Here is a 17,198-nt window from a genome sequence, read left to right on the forward strand (position 1 = left end):
TTTCAAAAATCTCCTCATTGTTAAGTTATATTTCGACGTTACCTAGCAACCCAAGCAGAATTCCAGCATGTTTGGTCAGCTGGTTTTACTGCTGTATGATGGCTGCTGGAAAAGACAGGAGTTTTGTGGTTGACTTGCCATCCAGAAACCACTTCCTCTGTTTCTGTTTGTTGTGCAGGAGGCTCTACTTCTGCTTTTCAAAGATGTATGGTTGTATAATTGCGCATCAGTTTCATTCTCATTCTCTGGTGTGAATATAAATGTTGAGTTGGGGGGCGTGGCCAAGCAGCGTATTAGGATTAAAAGTGAGAAGACGTCCTAAAATGGCTCAATCTGAAATAAACAGAACTGATCGGACTCATTAAGAATAATTTTGTTTAAAGAAATGTAACGAACATGTTTTGTGTAGACCATAAACCCATCCTAACCTGTTCAAAGAATCACAATAGATCACCTTTTTTAAAACTAACTGACGTGTGTGATTGCTATTCTTTATGCAGATTTTATCCTCTATTCCTGTATTACGTGGTTTTTTACTTAAGTGACTTTTTAAATGTTTTATTTGTATGTATTTATTGTGTTTTATATACTACATTTCCATGTTTTTCTTCAAAAAGAGATTTTATCTCAGAGAACTTCCAGTTAAAATAAAAAAAATACAGGAAATAAATGACTGTATCCATCAATATTTCAACTGAATAACTGCAAAAGTTGAATACAAACTATTAATAATTAAGATTTTAATTTATGTGAAAATTATGTGTGCCACTTTTGCTCAGTTACTATTACTGAATTGATTGTCTATTCTTTCTGTATTTGTGGATAATGCCTCCTATTGTTATTTGCTGGAGTTCCAAAGCTTTGGAAATAATTTTGTAACCTCTTCAAGGCCGATAGACGTCAGTGAGTTTGTTTCTCAGCGTAATCTGTTGGGGCTTTTTAGCTTTATGCTGTTGAACAGGGTCTGTTTTAATGATTTCTCTTTATTGCACACATCAGATGAAACTAAACCAGTAAATGTTAACCAAAGTTACAATTATTAAAGAATATATCGCATAAAAAAATCATTTATCTTTGAAGTAAAGTGCTTTAGGTTTGAGGTAACTCTGGTAATTTATGCTCCTCGTTTTCCACTGAAGGCAGAGAAACACCTGTCAGGTTTATTGAATTTGCTTCGTCACTATTGTACTTTTTGTTTCACCCAAATCTTATCAGCTGTGATGACTCAGTCCTGTTTATGGCCCAGAGTTCCCATTCCCAGGGTTTGAGATGATTAGTGGACTTTGTAAATGTCACTGGATTCAGTCGGCAACAAAGTGTTTGTACTTTAGGATTGGTAAATGTTCCTAAAGGTTTGGGATTTTTACTGCAGGGAGGATCTGCAGCTTCGGTGCGCTGCAGACCAGCTCACCACTAATTTGCATAAAACAACCACCATGTTCAAATACAGAGTGCTGAATTTGCTTCAGGAGCAGCCATGACCCTTTTATGCACCATTTATCATCACCTTTAGGTGAATTTGATATTTTACACTGCAAAAAAAAATAAATTACAAAATCCTAAGAAATGTTGGTCTTTCTAGCACAATTACCTTAGTATGTATATCAAAATTTACAAGTAACTTTTCAGCAAGAAAAAAGAGCTTGTTTTAAGTCAATAATTTCCTAATATTGATGAAAAAGTTCTAGTTCCACTGGCAGATTATTTCACTTGGACATCCCTGATAAGTGAAATAATCCAGGGGAACTAATACTTTAATATTAAAGGAATTTACTTTAAACAAGCTCAAATCCTTCTAAAAAGTTTCATATAAGTTAGTTTCATTCTATTTCAAGTGGCTTGCAGCAAGAAGGTCCTGGGTTCGATTCCTTGCCCCAGGGTCTTTCTGCACGGAGTTGGCATGTTCTCCCTGTGCATGTGTGGGTTCTCTCTGGGTTCTCCGGCTTCCTCCCACAGTCCAAAAACATGACTGTCAGGTTAATTGGTCTCTCTAAATTCTCCCTAGATGTGAGTGTGTGTGTGAATGGTTGTGTGTCCTGTCTGTTTCTGTGTTGCATTAGCTGGAGACAGACACCAGCACCTCCCGACCCCATTAGGGACAAGGGTGATAGAAAATGGATGGATGAACTAAAATACCTGGTAAGATTCTGTGTTTTTGCAGTGTAAAAAGGAAGTCTTCTTGAATTTTAAAATACATTCAATGCAAAACTCCAAGAGTCACATAAAGGTGAAACATTGCATTTTAAATATTGAGGATGCAAGTTAGAGAGTATTTTTTATTAAGTCTTAAAGCAGAAATGAAAAACTAAATTTAGAATCCCAAAAGCAAAGCTTCGAAAATCTCAAAAATCCAAAATGGCCACCTTCAACCGTCAGTAAAGGCACAAACATGGCAGTTTAATAACTTTTATTTTGCAAACAATCTTTCCAACTACAGTAGGAAGTAGTAGTTTATACTGGCACTGGACTAAATTTAGCAAATATAACCAGAAACATGGAGAAGCAGCATTCAGCTTCTATGCACCACAAATCTAGAACAAACTTCCAGAAAACTGCAATACAGCAGAAACACTGAACTCCTTTAAATCTAGACTAAAACCCACATGTTTAAGAGTTTCTTTTGAACCACTATAAATAAATTGACCAACATATTTGATGTTTAATAACAGCACTTGGCAAAATGTTTACTGGTTCTGATTTTGTATTTTTGTGATGTAAAGCACCTTGAACTGCCATGTTGCTGAAATGTGCTGTACAAAAAAACTTGACTGGTCATTTTAAAAGTTAGTTTTTTGAACTAAGCAGTTTCTAAAAGGAAGAGCCAAGCAATGATCCCATTACTACAGCAATAAGGAAGAGAAGGAAACCTTTTTAAAACATTGCCATTTATTTCAGCTGTAATGCATTTTATGCATCAATATAAAACTGATTTTGGAATACAAGGACAAACATTGAGCTGTTAAAACGTCACAATGACCTGATCAGGGCAGCAGTAGAAACGGTATGAAGCCAAGGCACACCAACAAGTGGAAGGAATTAAACTTTGTACAGGTAAGAGCCCTTCAGCTCAGCTTTAAGATAAATTAAAGAAGGAGGATGGGCAGAACAACCAGCATTCAACATCTCCTACAGGTAGGAACCTTTTTATTCACAAACATGTCTGAACCTGAAACAAGGTGATTGGTAAGGTTCTGTAGAAACCAAAGCTGTGCGTCATCTGGCTGGAAAAAAAAAAAAGAAAAGTGAGGAAACCTCCACCAAGCACTGAATACAGAGGTCTGGCATCACTGGTTTCAGGTGGCAGGTGGAGTGCAGAGGAGGAGTGAAAACAAAGAGCGCCCTGGTCAGATAAGATTTCTTACAAAAAGTCAAAGCAGTCCAGTGCAAGAGAGAGACTTCTATCTCATGAAGTTCCCTCCTCCGATTTCTCTCTTGTATCTGTTGGTGAGGTGGTCGGCCTGCAGCGTGAGCTTGGACAGCACGCCAAACAGTCCTCTGAGGTGATAATGAAACTGATGCTCCAGGTCAGCGTTGTCCTGCACAGCCAGATCCCCCTTCACCGATGGCTGCTCCTCTTCCTCCTGCTTCACGGCGATCTCCAGGAAGCTGGCGCCGCTGCTCATCTCCCTCTTCAGCAAACCCCACTCCATGTCGTTCTTGATGGACTTGAGGAGCAGGTAGTGTTCGTACATGTCCCTCTGCTTGTTGCTGGCCACCTGGGACTCTGCCATGTCGTCGTCGTCGTTGTTATTATTATTGTTGGCCTGCTCCTCCAGGGGAACGTCTCTGAGCAGACTGGGCACCATGATGGTCTCGTCCATGTTGTTGGCAGCTGCCATGAAGCGGTGCATGACGTTGAGGAGAGAGTGCTTGTTGCTGGCCGGGTCGTTGCTGATCTGCATCATCATGAGGGATTTATAGGCTTAGCTGCAGACTGGTTAAATTCGGGTTAAACCTGTAAAATAGGAAGCAGAACAATTAAAAGTCTGAAGCACATAAAGCTGACAAGTCATCAGTTCCTGAATATTCCTGCAGTGAAGCAAATCCTCATGACCTTGAATTATTTTCTCTATAAATGACGCTCATATGAAGCAGAAAATAGAGAGGACTCAGACTCACCTGAAGCTCCAGAAACCCTGAGGAGAATCTTTGTTGGCCGTTTTTGGTTGTTAGTCTCGCCAGGAGCCGGACAGAAACCGCCGGGAAGGAAATGTGAACGTTTCCTCAGTTGTCTGGAAGCGTTCGCCCCGGTTTTATACCCGGAGCGCCGGCTGGAAAAAATAAAACAAATCAAGCCCCGCCCCCTTTCATTTCTCCTCACAGCCAATTGGAGTGCTGGGAGAATGTGGGCGGAGCTTAGTAGCTTCTGATCCGCGGCTGACCAATCAGAGAGGAGATTAGAGCCGTCAGTTAGCCGTGTTTGTTCCTCTGTTATCCGCTGCCTGGTTACGTCTCTCTGCTTGCTGCCAGGCCGTTACAATCTGAAGACAGCTAAATAATACTCGTCTGTCAGGTTAGACTAGCGGGAAGCACTGAAAGGTTTTAATTACATCAGATTAATCCAGTTTTAGAATATCCCCCTCTCTCGGGTATTCGCTCTTATCTCCGCATTGGGAGCTTTACCCAACACTGCCCCCTGCTGGCCGAGCCACGTAGCTTCAACATTAACCTCCCATGAGATGAAAAAACTCCCTAATTTAAATTTATAGGTCACAATCTGTAATTCACTTAACACAGGTTAAAATATACATCTATTCCACCTGCTAGAGGAAACGCTGGTCTTACCTGAAGGCTTTAGACCGCAACGGCTCCAGAAACCCATAACGGTTGACAGGCCTGACTTTATTAAAGTCCCAGCAGCAGCAGAAGCAACTCAGGTGTGTTTAATTACATTAATTAATAATCAGGTGTGGCATTAGTGCAGCTCTGGGCCTGTCTGGAACAGAATAACACTCAACTATGAACCAAGTGTGGTTTTTTTTTGTTTTTTTTTTACCTGCCATTACATTTACATCTAAAGAGTTTTAAAATGTGTTTTTTTTTGTTTTACTCGTATGCTTTATGTGTTCAGTCGATATTAGGTGGAAAGATCCAAACTTACAAACTAAAATTTTCAGCAGTTTTTGCCATTTGGAAAATATAGAAAAAACGCAGTCAATTATTATAATAAAAGTAGAAATGTAAATAATAGAAAATCTTTATTTCAAGACAAAACGTAGTCCATACCATTTAGAAATAAATACAATACTTTTTTTTTTTTTTACAAATCCTCTAGTAAAACTAATGAAGTCCTAAACCTTAAATTGCAATACACATTTATACTTTAATTCTTAATAATTTAATAAAATGTATTTTTTTTATTCAACCTTTATTTTACCAGAAAAAACAATTTGAGATTAAAAACTTATATTTCAAAAGAGTCCTGGCAAAGAGGCAGCATAAATTATTACTATATTATAGTATATTACTATATTATAGTAATAATTTATATATAATTTATTATATATTATTTATAATAATAATAATAATTTAATAATTTCATTTTGTTTCCAGGAGTAAAATGGGCAAAAAGGATGGTTTAGCAAGAAATATAACAGAGAAACCAGGAAAATATAAGAAATATACAGCAAATATACAGCAGAAATATGAAAAAGTATAAATACAGCAGCAGAATGTATACTACATGAGTATGTAAAATAGTTATATTTCACACATAGTTAACTCTATATTGATTATGTAGTTATAATCAATAAATAGTGGCCAATATCGTTTAAAGTTCTTCATTTCAGCAATTAATTTGTTAATGTTAATTTTCAACATTCTGACTCACAGCTGGTGAAAACCCAAATTTCAGTTCCTCAGGAGATTTTAAGATGATATAAATTACAATATAGAAACACTCCATCTGAATTAGGTGTCCAGCAGACAGTCACTGATACGCTCCACAAGGATAGTTGAAAGGTCAAGTTACAGCTAAAGTAGCTGGCTGTTCAGAGAACGTTGTTTCCAAGAATATTGTTGGAAAGTTAGGTGGAAGGAAGAATGTGGTAGAAAGGGTTTCACACAATACAGGGATAGTTGAGAGGACTGTACATGAGATTAAATAAATGAAATAATTTCAGCAATATCCTAATATACTGACATGTTTCAGCTGTTAAATGGTTAATAAGAACAACTTTATTTGCACAACAGCCTCTGGATCTTTTATTTTGCAAATATCCACCAACTCTTAGGTATCTGCAGGTTCAGCTACGTGCGTCTGAGACCGAGTTTGTTTTGCCAACATGGAAGCAGTCAAGTCAACAGAACAGAAAAAGCAGGTTCAAAATACCATAAATTTTCCTAATATTTGACAAAAACACTCAAACTAATAAAATATAAATTAAAATAGATGAATTTTAGTTCTGGTTGTGCATCAATTTAATTTGACCAGCTCCTCTCCTGTCTCTGCAAAAACTAAAATAAATAAGTCTGTCTTTAAATGACGGATATAAATGTTTGCAAAACAGAAACATTTAACGTATCTTTGCTGTTTTCTGCCGGTCTGGAGTCTCTGCTCACGTTGAATCTGGTGTTTATTTTTCCAGCAAACACAGAGGGGAATCTCCAATGTACTGAGCAGCTGAAAGTAAACATGGCAGTAAACACAGACAGGGAGTTCCCTTATTTCATGGCAAGGTCAGAACATGTTTCACTGGAAATAAAGGTAATTTAATATTCACAAAAACAATGTTTTATTTTAAAAAAAAAAAAGCTAATTTTTCAATAGCATTCTGAGCATTTTTGAGTTTTAAACCTTGAAAACACAACCAAAGCTTTAATTGGCAGCGTTTTGATGCGATGTTTTGGCTTAATATAACTTATTTTTCTCTAAAAAAATTAGTGCTCTAACTCCTCAAATGAGAACAAATCACGTCAGACAGCATTTCTGCAAGTCGGCCCTGAATGTTTTAGATGTTTCTGTGCTGTAACACAGCCGACTCAGATGAGGTGATGAAGCAGAGAAACAGCTAAAACAAGCAGGACTTATTTCGTCCAAACTTAAATGTTCTCCAAAATCGGCTTTATTCCCCAAGTTTGTCGACAAAAACAAGAAATTAAGACTTTAATTCCACTCACAATTAAGACTAGGGGTAGATGATACGTACTTAGAATATTATCAGTGTGTTGTGGTACTTTGTAATTTACTATACAAGTGATAAAAAAAACTACTTTTTTAGTAACGCCAAGTATTCATAACACCACAAACAAATGGAATAAGATTCTTATTTCTTATTTGAAGTTAGAATCTTTAGGACACCAAATACAAAAAGAAGCAGGATTTATATCACTAAACCACACATTTAACCATATTTATAATTTACCAATATTCTTTGATGTTCTTGTGGAAAATTAACTTATTCATTATTGTGACGATGAATAATTTTCACAAAATGCAATTAATGATACGCTCCTACCTCTAATTAAGACATTTAAAATATGAATGAAAGGAGCAAATAAAGTTTTTTTCTTGGGATTGTATGTATAAAAAGTGTTTTTAATAATAGACAGGTTGAGTTGGTGGAAATATTCAAGTTCTGCAACTAATGAGCTCAAACTTCAACTAAACACATTTAGTTTATATTATTTTGTGTGTTTTTATCACAATCTCAGGAGTAAATGGCTGTGCAGACACATCCAGACACCACGACCCGTCAAAGATACCAGATTTCATCTTTATTTTTTTCACATGCATCCAAAGAACAACACCAACACTGAACACAGAGTCATTGGAGCGGATTGGCACATAATGGCTGCCGTTCATCAGTACTGGCCCATACACCGTCTCTCTTCCACATAATTCATCCAGAGCAGCGATCTCTCTGTCTCCCATTAGTTTCACATGTAAAGACACAAGTGGCGTTGAAGATTTTCTATACACTAGATCAAGCTTATTAGTGAAAAACAAGGCAGTTGAAGCACAGGAAACACAAATATTAAGTTAACTACATAATGACAGCTAAACTGGAGTGAGTAACAGAAACTTGTAGGTCCCTTTGTTTTGGTCAGGTGTCATCCCTGTAACACGTTCGCTCTGCTGGGTGAGACAGTAAAAGTAGAAGCTGTAAGTTTTGCTCCCTAAAAATGAAACTAACACATTTATACAACATTAAAATCTGAGCTCAGTTTGCACCTGCAGCTGCCCAGCCGTCACCTGCAAACAGAGACGACAAACAGATAAATGAGGGCAGCGTAGTCAAGAGAAAGAGGAAGTGAAGCCAGTAAAGCCGTACCTGTGACAGGTGACTGCTAGACCATCTCGTACTGGTTGTTGGTTATGTAGCGAGACAAGCAGCAGGCCAGGAAAATCCCAATGACCTGAGGGGGAAAAAAAATCAGACAAAACAACATTTATCTGGCTCCTGCAGCTCATATTAAACCGAATGCTTCAGATTCGTAACTTTCACAGAGACCCAAGTTAATATTATAACCTCCTGTGTTCTTGGACCAACGTTGAACTTTAACCCTGCTGTAAATTTACAACCAGATGAGCGACTGTCAGCACATTTAACCTGACAACATCGCTACCGTTACTGGTCTAATTATTAACTGGGATGGAGCAAGAAAGCTTTAATTATTTTAATTAGTTTCAGTTCAAACCAGAACCATCAATTGATTAAAAAATGAAATCAGATTTATGACCATGCCTAGAAATGTTTAACTGTCTCAATCCAAACAGGCCTGAAGAAGGTTTAAAGGAAGCCATTTTGTTTTAAATGTTAGAAATGTTCCTCCCCATTCATTTCCTATGGAACTGGTTCGATGAGGCGACAGTCGCTTGTCCTCATCCTGTGAAAGGTTTTAAAATGTTTCAGTATTTGATCATTAATTAAAAACAATAAAATGAAAATTAAACTTTTCTGTATCCAATAATTATTTTCAGGGAACAGAATCTAAAATTTGATAATGGCACACTATTAAAAAGCTTATATTTTTTTATGAATTTCATACATCTGAATATTCAGCAAAGTCAGAACATCTGATTAACAGTCACAGATTTTAAGTTTGAATTTAGCTTCAATTATTACAAATGTGTTAACTGGTTTTAATTCATATTGAGAGCTTAATAGCTACAAGATAATCAAATTATATCTTTAAAAGGTGACTGTAATCCCAATCAAAGCTCTGATTCTCCTTGTTTCCGGCTGCTGGAAGTCAGATAAACGCAGCTCATTTAAAACTCACTTTACCTCAAATTTCCTCCCAGTTTGTGTTTTTAGCCATGAAACAATCTGAGATTAACGCTGTTTTGATCTGATTTCACTGTTTAAAATGGCTGATCAAAGAGCTGATTAGCATCTGAGGATGTAATCTCCATTAAAGGATCCCTGATGAGGAAATGCGCACAAGAAATGGCTGAGCTCGTTCTAGTCGCCTCGTTCTGGAACAATGCTGAGAAAGCTGAAGCAGAAATGTGAAAACTGCCAGCGTTTTAGAGTGTTTTTAATCCTCCCTAACGTGGAGTTTGGCGCCCAAACTGCTTCATTTAGACAACATTTCTCCTGTTCTGCCTCAGTTTGGGTTCTACTATTAAAGCTGAAACTGAAAAGGAAAAGTTGTAAAAATGATCCAACTGCGTCGTTCTCACACACTGCTGAGTCAGAGAATTTTTTAAAGAAAAACAAAACAAATATCAGTTTTTTTAAAAACATGCTCCCGGTGTTGTTCAATAAAAGACAAGTACAATCTTTTAGTCGCCTCGTTCAATAGAAATAAACTTTGAACACTCACTGATCAGCAGCCTGCAGAGCCAGGCAATCTGAACATGTTGCACTTAAAACAGGTTCAACTTGAACACTTAATTATGTGACAGTTGTTCCCTTAAATACTGTATATAAAGGAAATCAGGAAGCTTTCACCCCAGAGGCTAATTGTATGAGACATTTCAGTTTCAGGAGTTTTTCTGTTTTTTTTTTAAGGTCTGGATATTCAGGTTTTGTGGCCACTAATGAAAATATTTTTAATTAAAACCCCTTAATAATGTTACCTAAGGATGACTGTGGAAGAAAGATGATCATTACTGCTACGTACGGCTTTGATCTCACATTTGGGGAAACAAAAAGCTTGACATTGTTTAACATGAGGGAGAAAAAGCAACAAACCTGGAAGAAAGCAATCCCGAAGGAGACTCCGGCAATAATTCCTAGGTTGGATTCCAACACGCTGGTCACCAGTGAAAAGCAGCCCTGACAAAAAGAAAAACAGACAGAATAAATTGAAAGCTTCCAGTAAACATCATGACTGCAGCTGGTGTAACTCACCTGAGTGAACACGAGTGTGCTAGCTTTTCCCGGGTCTCTCAGGTTCTCTTCAGTGCAGTTGTCGCTGCTTTTACAGCAGCTCATAGGAATCCCGTGAATTTGGGAGTATTCCGTTTTTCCCCAGTCAGAGGAATTCGTCATGCCGCAGCAATGCAGCTGGAAAAAGAAGAAGAAAAAAAAACCTTTATGCAACAGAATCTGATCCTAAAGGAAATCGCTACTGCTGCAGTTACCAGGTAATCAAAATTGTACTGCATTTTTAAATTAATGTTTTTTTAACAGATGTGACTTGTTTTTATTTTAACCGTTTACTGTAATTCACTCTGCCTTTGGCTATACATTGAAATCTGTCACAAATGACAGGTCATCTTCTGGTTCTGCTCTGCATCCCCAGAACCAAGCATGGACAAGCAGCATTCAGCTTCTATGCACCACAAATCTGGAACAAACTTCCAGAAAACTGAAGAACAGCAGAAACACCCAGTTCCTTTAAAGGTAGACTAATAGCCCAGCTATTCAGAGCTGCTTTATAATAAATAAAACACTTTAATAAATGAAACACTAACCGACATCCTGATGTGTAACGACTGTAATGTTTCAGTTGTTGACTTTGTATTCTGACTTTATATTTTTCTGATGTGAAGCATATTGAAAAGCTCGTTTCTGAAATATGTGTTAAACTTGACTTGACGTTATCCATGTTAATTGTAATCTTATAATCTCTTCCATCAATCTGCTAATGGTCTACAGATGACAATTAGCCTCTTTGGCTAAATCCAGCATACATACATGATATTTTAGTGTTCGTTAATCTGCATCTCCTTCATGAAATAAATAAAAATTCAATGTTTGAGGCGTAGCACCAACCTTTTTCTGGAGGGCGTCGACTGCTTTGCTCTTGTTGTCTTTGCCGTCGTACGTTTGAACTGCGCCCTCGTAAGCCTTGCTGATTTTATCCTTGATCTGATGGATTCAAAACATGCTAAGCAGCTTCACAGCTGAACACAAACGACTCCACAGTTTCAGTGATTTACCTCGTGCCGGAAGATGAAACCTGAAACTCCTGCTATCAGCTCGGCCAGGAAGACCAGGGTCAGAAACATGGCGTACTGAGAAGCAGAGGGGAACATGGGTAACCTGAGCACAGAGATCTGCAAAGGGAATGTTTTCCTTCCACTTCCTCGCTCACCAGTTTCAGCATCCATGGGCTTCCTCGGCATGTGGCGAAGCAGCCAAACAGCCCGAAAACAACAATGATGGCTCCGGTCCCGATCAGGACGTACGGCGCGTTGGTGCTGTCCTCAGAGATGAGGGAGAAGTAGGCCTCCAGGCTGACCTTCCCCCAGACCCCGACAGCCAGCAGGATCACACCTGTGAACTGAGCGAGACGCCGCCGCCATTTTAACGCAGTGAAAACAAAAATGCCAATGATTTTACCTGCAAAAGTCCAGCCATGTTTGGCATCTTGTTGTATTTTTATCAAATATTTTAAAGCTCTGGAATTATTCACAGTCAAAGGACAGTAAATAAATAAACTAATGACATGATGGCGACTTCTTTTTCAGTGGAGATGCAATGACTTAGGGCTGTAATTAATTAACTGGAAAAAATTGGCTTTTCATTTAACCACCTAAGGATTTTATACAGTATACATTAGAAATATCTAAATAAACATTTTATTGCCTAAAATGCAACAACATAGCATTCAGTTAGTGTAAACTTGATCATCTGTAGCAAAGGAAGATTCTGCATCTAACGATGATTCTAACATGAAGTGAAAAGCTCAGCTCTTTCTGATCAATTTATCAATATAATATATGGCTTATCTGTTGATTATATTTTGGATTAACTAGTTATTAATTGGACAGCAGAAGTTTACTTTTTTCAGAATTTGAACCAAGTGAAGCTAAAAATGTCAATGAGTAGATCTGAATAGGACATACAGACAAAAGCTTTATCTAATTGCAAAATGTTTATATTTTTGTACATTTCTGACTTAATTACTGCTGCGAGTGTGTTGATCTTTCAGTGATTAGCCTTTTTTGAGTCTGTATATGCCAGTTAACGGTTAATCAATTACTAAATTAGTTCATTAATTCAATAATCAATTCATCATGATTTGTAGTTCTTGGAGGTTTTCACATATGCTGTAAATATATCATAGTTTGTTTTAAAATTACCTGTTTTTTTTCATTACTTGATAGGCAATCAAGGAAAAAATTGGACCCTTCTTATCTTTATTAAACAGAATAATAATTATTTTCAGGTGACAGGGTTTAAAATTTGAACATGGCACACTATTAGAAGTGTAGATTTGTATGAATTTCAGACATCTGATAGAATATTGAGCCAGGTCAGAGCAGCTGTCTGATTAACATGCGGCGTTCTGTCTTTGCTCCACAAATGTGTTTTTTCTGAGCCACAAGCACAACTTGATTCATTTATGTCGACCAAGATGCTTATCCAGCCTGACAGGGACATGTTGGGTCCTTTCATCAATCGTAGAGAACAGAATCCAGGCTGGAAAAAACAAAAACTATTTCCAACATTGATTTCCTCTACCAAATCAACACCGTTCCCACGGGAACAAACGCAGCACAAAAACAGAAGCAGGATTGTATTTCTCAGAGCAGAAAGAAAAAGGATAAGGTCACCTGAACTGCAAGGTGTCTGATTAGAGCGCTGTGGGTCAGAAATAGACACACACCTGGGACCGGCGCTGACCTCCACCTGGGGTTCAATCAGCTAAATGTTTCCTTCTTTAAAGCGCCGAGTCGTTAGTGTGAGCGGCTGAAAACAGCCAGTAGCAATAAATGGCCAGATAAAAGCCCTGAAATCAGCCAGCAGACGCTGCTTGTTTGATCTGCACAAAGATTAACACAGAGAGCAAAAACAGGCTCTGATTTTCCTAAGCTTTTAGCCTTTGTTAGTTATTTTTGGCCATAATGTTTTCAAACCAGCCTACTTTGACGATGGGAAAATATTCATGTTTATACCTTGTTCAGCTTCCACTAGCAAGCAGAACCAGAATTTGTCTTTTTTAAAATTAAAACATGCAAACTTCCATAGTTAGCTGCATCATTATTGACAGAGGAAAAATGGAATCTTCCAGGGAGTCATTTCACTTTTTCACTCACTCACTTCTAATTATTACGGCCAAAGGTTTTAAGGTTAATGTTGCTAACTAACCTGTTCTAGCCTGAGGAAAAAAAAAAAAAAAGCATAAATCCTGATAACGCTGTAATCGAGTTTTAAAAATGGGTTAAGCTTCTTGTACTGAAATCCAGCGTCCTTTTTCCCTAATTTACAATTCTGATTTTTTTTCCACCTGAAAAGATTTTAGAGCCCATCATAAAGACAAAACTCGTCTTCTGTTATAAGCCTTAACAGAATGGAGGTCGTCCTCTCTTTAGAATTCCTTTATTTTTGATATTTTCTTGGTGGTAAAACAGTAAAGATGTTACGAGGTTAAAGGCTTTCCTTCTGATCTTTACAGGTTTAAGTTTAAGAGCAATCTGACTTTCTTCTATTTGTACACAGCATGACTTTGGATGAGAATACAAAGTCCTGGACAGATGTTTGTACTGAATCTTAAGACTCGAGTCATCTTAAATAAAAAAAGGAGCTGAACACACACACAGACCTGATCTTCATGGTTTTGATTGCAAATTTTTAGAATAAATTTTGATCTTAAAGCATCATGACAAAACCAGTAAACATACTAAGTGCTATTCAACCTATAAGACTTGTGTAAATCAAGTAAACTTCTTACAATGTTTTAAGATGTTTCTAGAGAAGAAATATTCTGAAAATATTTTCAGAATATTTTCTGCATCTTGATGCTCAGAGTTATCCCATCTCTCATAGTGAGGCTATAGAAAAACAACAAAAAAAACATTTTGATATTTTGCAGCCAACTAATTAATGAACCAATTAATCAGCTACTTAACTAAACATGTAAAGCATATCTTATATCTTCAATCAAAAATCTGAAAACTCTTTAGCTTTGTTATTGTCAAACTATGTTATTTTGCCCATTTTACTTACATTTCCAACACAAAATGTCTCATTTTTTTACACTTAATTCCTTGCCTAAAAAAAGTCATGCTTGTTTTTCATATGATTTTTTAATTAGGTAAAAATAAATGATTATCAGTTTCATAAATAATTTATTCAGAGCAGCGCAAAGTATTAATGTGAGCAAGCTTTAAAATGAACAATTATTCTATTCTAAGTCAATGAAAGTTTGATTTATGATTTTACATATACGATAAACTTCCTTGCCCATTTTTCTAATCTATACTATAGTGATGAACTGAAATAAAAAAAACCCTGCTCTTTCATTGGATTTATTTTAAACAACCAACAGCATATATTTGAGTCTGAAATTCACCTTTTAAAAAGGGGGGGATTATTTAGAGCTTGAATGCAGGTCTGATACTGTTTTAACTCGCAATATAAAAAATTGATTTGCAGGAATCGATTATACAATGTATGCAACTCTGAAACCCTGCAGTGAATTTCAGGCCCTGATTAGTTTATGTGTTCAGCTACCATCGTTTACTAAAAAAAAAAAAACAAAAAAAACACCTAATTTGATAGTTTAATACATGTCGTTTTTTTATCCACCTGGAAACGTTAGCATCCATCATTTTTTAAATACCGTAACTTTTACCCTAAATCTATCATCTCAGCATCATTTGAAGATTTTATTTTCAAATGCACCACAAAAGATATTTTGGAAATTTGTTTTTCTATTTAATATTTTTATCATCTAAAGTGATGTAAACTTTATGAAAAGATGAAGACGGCGTGGTTCACGAACAATTTCATGTAAAAACTGCAAACCCTTCAAGACTCGACCTGACTTATCCATTCTCTATCAAAATGTAAGAATATTTAAAAGTTAGGTTTCTATAGCAACCTCTGCGACCATATTACCCCAGATTAAGAAGATGATAATGGATGGAAACAGTAAATTCAGCATAAATTTAAGGCAGATACTTCTACATGAAACAGGCTATAAACACAAAGAAGGAAGAATCTCTATAGAAATAGTTTTCTTAAGAAATATTTTGTAGAGCATTGCAAAGGCATAATTTTAACTACTTCCTCAATTTAAACATTTTATTCCAACAGGACTGCCCACCATAAAACTGTGAGCCAAGTATAGTTAGCCAACATTTTCAATACTTTGCCAAACATTCCTTTTCAGGGTGTATTTATATTTTATTCAGAGTTTTACGTCTTGTATTTTGGAGTTCAGTAAAAATAAATGGCGTTAAATTGTTTCTGACACGAAGAGACCCGAGTCTGTATTCAGTTGATTATTCGGGTTTAGTGTTGCCGCTTCGCGTCGTGTGTGACTCAGCTGAGCGTTTGAACAATACGGAGATCACAATGTTTTATTTTAGTCGTGTTAAATCACATCAGCAGCATGCCTGCGGCTCGTTTATTTCGGTTGTTAAAGGCTAATCACGGTTGGTCGAGAGTTTTCCTCCCAACGGTCGGAAACGCAGAAGCTAACGGTCGCTTCGGTGTCTCCCCAACGGCCGAAGAGTTTCCAACAAGTGGCTGAACAAAACCGACTAAAACGTTTCATTCGACATGTTTGGCTCATGCAGTGATTTTTTTTTTTTTTTACCCCCTCCGACTTTCTGTCATTAGCCTCGGCATTAGCCGCTTTGAGCCCCATTGTAGCTCCTTTATCCAGCCACTCACCCAGAAAATGAGGCTGTAAGAAATGAGGAAAGTCTTCAGGCAGGTAATCACTGGCTTCGTCTGAAGCCGCCGAGATGGAGGAGACATGCTGGAGTTTAGGTTCACAGCGAGAAAATAAGAGATAAAAAAAAAGGGTTTCCCTTTCTGCTTCCCGACGCCGAGGTTGTGGGGAAAACTTTAAAGATTCAGCAAGAGGGGGGAAGTGTCGTCACTAAGCCAAGAATCACTTTCCTGAAGGAACAAGCGGCTTCTCCTACGTCAAGGTAGCAGCAGCCATCCTTCAAAAAGGCCTCAAACAGGAAGTAGTTAACAAAATAAAAGCGCTGAACAAAGGAGGATTTTAAGGAAAGCTTGTTAGTGAAAATCCTATTGATCGTTATAAAAAATTAGAGCATCATTCGGATTTTTAAAGTAAATATATTATTTTTAAAATAAAAATGTTTATTACGCACATTATTTCTTGCACATTCCTTGGATTGTTAGTTTGACATTTTTTATTATTTGATTATTTCAAATAACTGCACAGTATTTCCTAACTTTTACTCTTGTACAGATTATTATTATAATTACTATGTTTGTTGTTAATGTTAATCTTGTTTATTATATATTTTTTAACCGTTTCAGAACTTTAAAAAAAATATCTAGTACTGCTGTTACACCAGAATTTCCTTGTTGCGACAATAACAACGTTTCAAGGATGTTTCTATTCCAGTCTTTTATTCTAAATTTTAAGCATTATGTTGTGTTTATTTATTATTAAGAAGGACTAGAAATGTCACAGAATATGTTCACCGGAAAGCTGAAGAAGCTGACTGTGTGTAGACATCTGTATCCAAGCATATTATTTCAATAGTGGATGGAAAAAGTGTGATAGAAAATTTGTACAAAAGCAAAAGCAGTAGCCTTTAAAGGATTTTAAGGCAAATCCCATCATCAGAATCATCAAATTGTCTCCAGAAAAATAACAATAGATCAATAAAGTTATTTTAAAAGGATTAAATATTTAACCTCAGCTGTCCAAGACATTGATTTTTAGTAAACTTTTCCATTTTTCTCCTATATGTTGTCAATGCTTTGTGGGGTCAAATGATATTTTTTACAGTTTTTATTTTGTCAAAGATGTACTAAATTATGGAGCTAAAGTCTATATAAAGCAAAAACAAATTAAACTGAAAA

At 36.7% G+C, this 17,198-nt stretch overlaps 2 protein-coding genes and 1 long non-coding RNA gene across 5 annotated transcripts; 1 reads left to right on the forward strand and 2 right to left on the reverse strand.

Annotated features, from left to right (window-relative positions):
• Nucleotides 1-2,866: 2,866 nt before the first annotated feature.
• On the reverse strand, nt 2,867-4,286 carry mid1ip1l (MID1 interacting protein 1, like). 2 transcript variants are annotated; one of them, XM_032555415.1, is made up of 2 exons: nt 4,114-4,286; nt 2,867-3,955 (listed from the first exon to the last, which is right to left on the reverse strand). In XM_032555415.1, exon 2 carries the CDS (start codon nt 3,906-3,908, stop codon nt 3,399-3,401), a length of 510 nt encoding a protein of 169 aa, XP_032411306.1. In that variant the 5' UTR covers nt 3,909-3,955; nt 4,114-4,286; the 3' UTR covers nt 2,867-3,398. The 2 variants fall into 2 exon arrangements, with proteins under 2 accessions (XP_032411306.1, XP_032411307.1); XM_032555416.1 differs by having other exon boundaries at nt 4,120-4,281.
• A 3,408-nt stretch (nt 4,287-7,694) lies between these two features.
• tspan6 (tetraspanin 6) lies at nt 7,695-16,255 on the reverse strand. 2 transcript variants are annotated; one of them, XM_032555422.1, is made up of 9 exons: nt 16,023-16,255; nt 11,491-11,679; nt 11,336-11,410; nt 11,169-11,264; nt 10,302-10,457; nt 10,143-10,226; nt 8,274-8,358; nt 8,174-8,194; nt 7,695-8,074 (listed from the first exon to the last, which is right to left on the reverse strand). In XM_032555422.1, the coding sequence occupies exons 1-7, from the start codon at nt 16,107-16,109 to the stop codon at nt 8,290-8,292; spliced, it is 756 nt and encodes a 251-aa protein (XP_032411313.1). In that variant the 5' UTR covers nt 16,110-16,255; the 3' UTR covers nt 7,695-8,074; nt 8,174-8,194; nt 8,274-8,289. The 2 variants fall into 2 exon arrangements, with proteins under 2 accessions (XP_032411313.1, XP_032411314.1); XM_032555423.1 differs by having other exon boundaries at nt 7,695-8,077.
• LOC116714702 (uncharacterized) lies at nt 10,427-10,872 on the forward strand. Its single transcript, XR_004338107.1, has 2 exons — nt 10,427-10,537; nt 10,696-10,872. It is a non-coding gene; the product is annotated as an uncharacterized LOC116714702 (long non-coding RNA).
• Nucleotides 16,256-17,198: the final 943 nt, after the last annotated feature.

The sequence above is a fragment of the Xiphophorus hellerii genome, chromosome 23 (assembly GCF_003331165.1).
Source record: "Xiphophorus hellerii strain 12219 chromosome 23, Xiphophorus_hellerii-4.1, whole genome shotgun sequence".
NCBI lineage: Eukaryota > Metazoa > Chordata > Actinopteri > Cyprinodontiformes > Poeciliidae > Xiphophorus > Xiphophorus hellerii.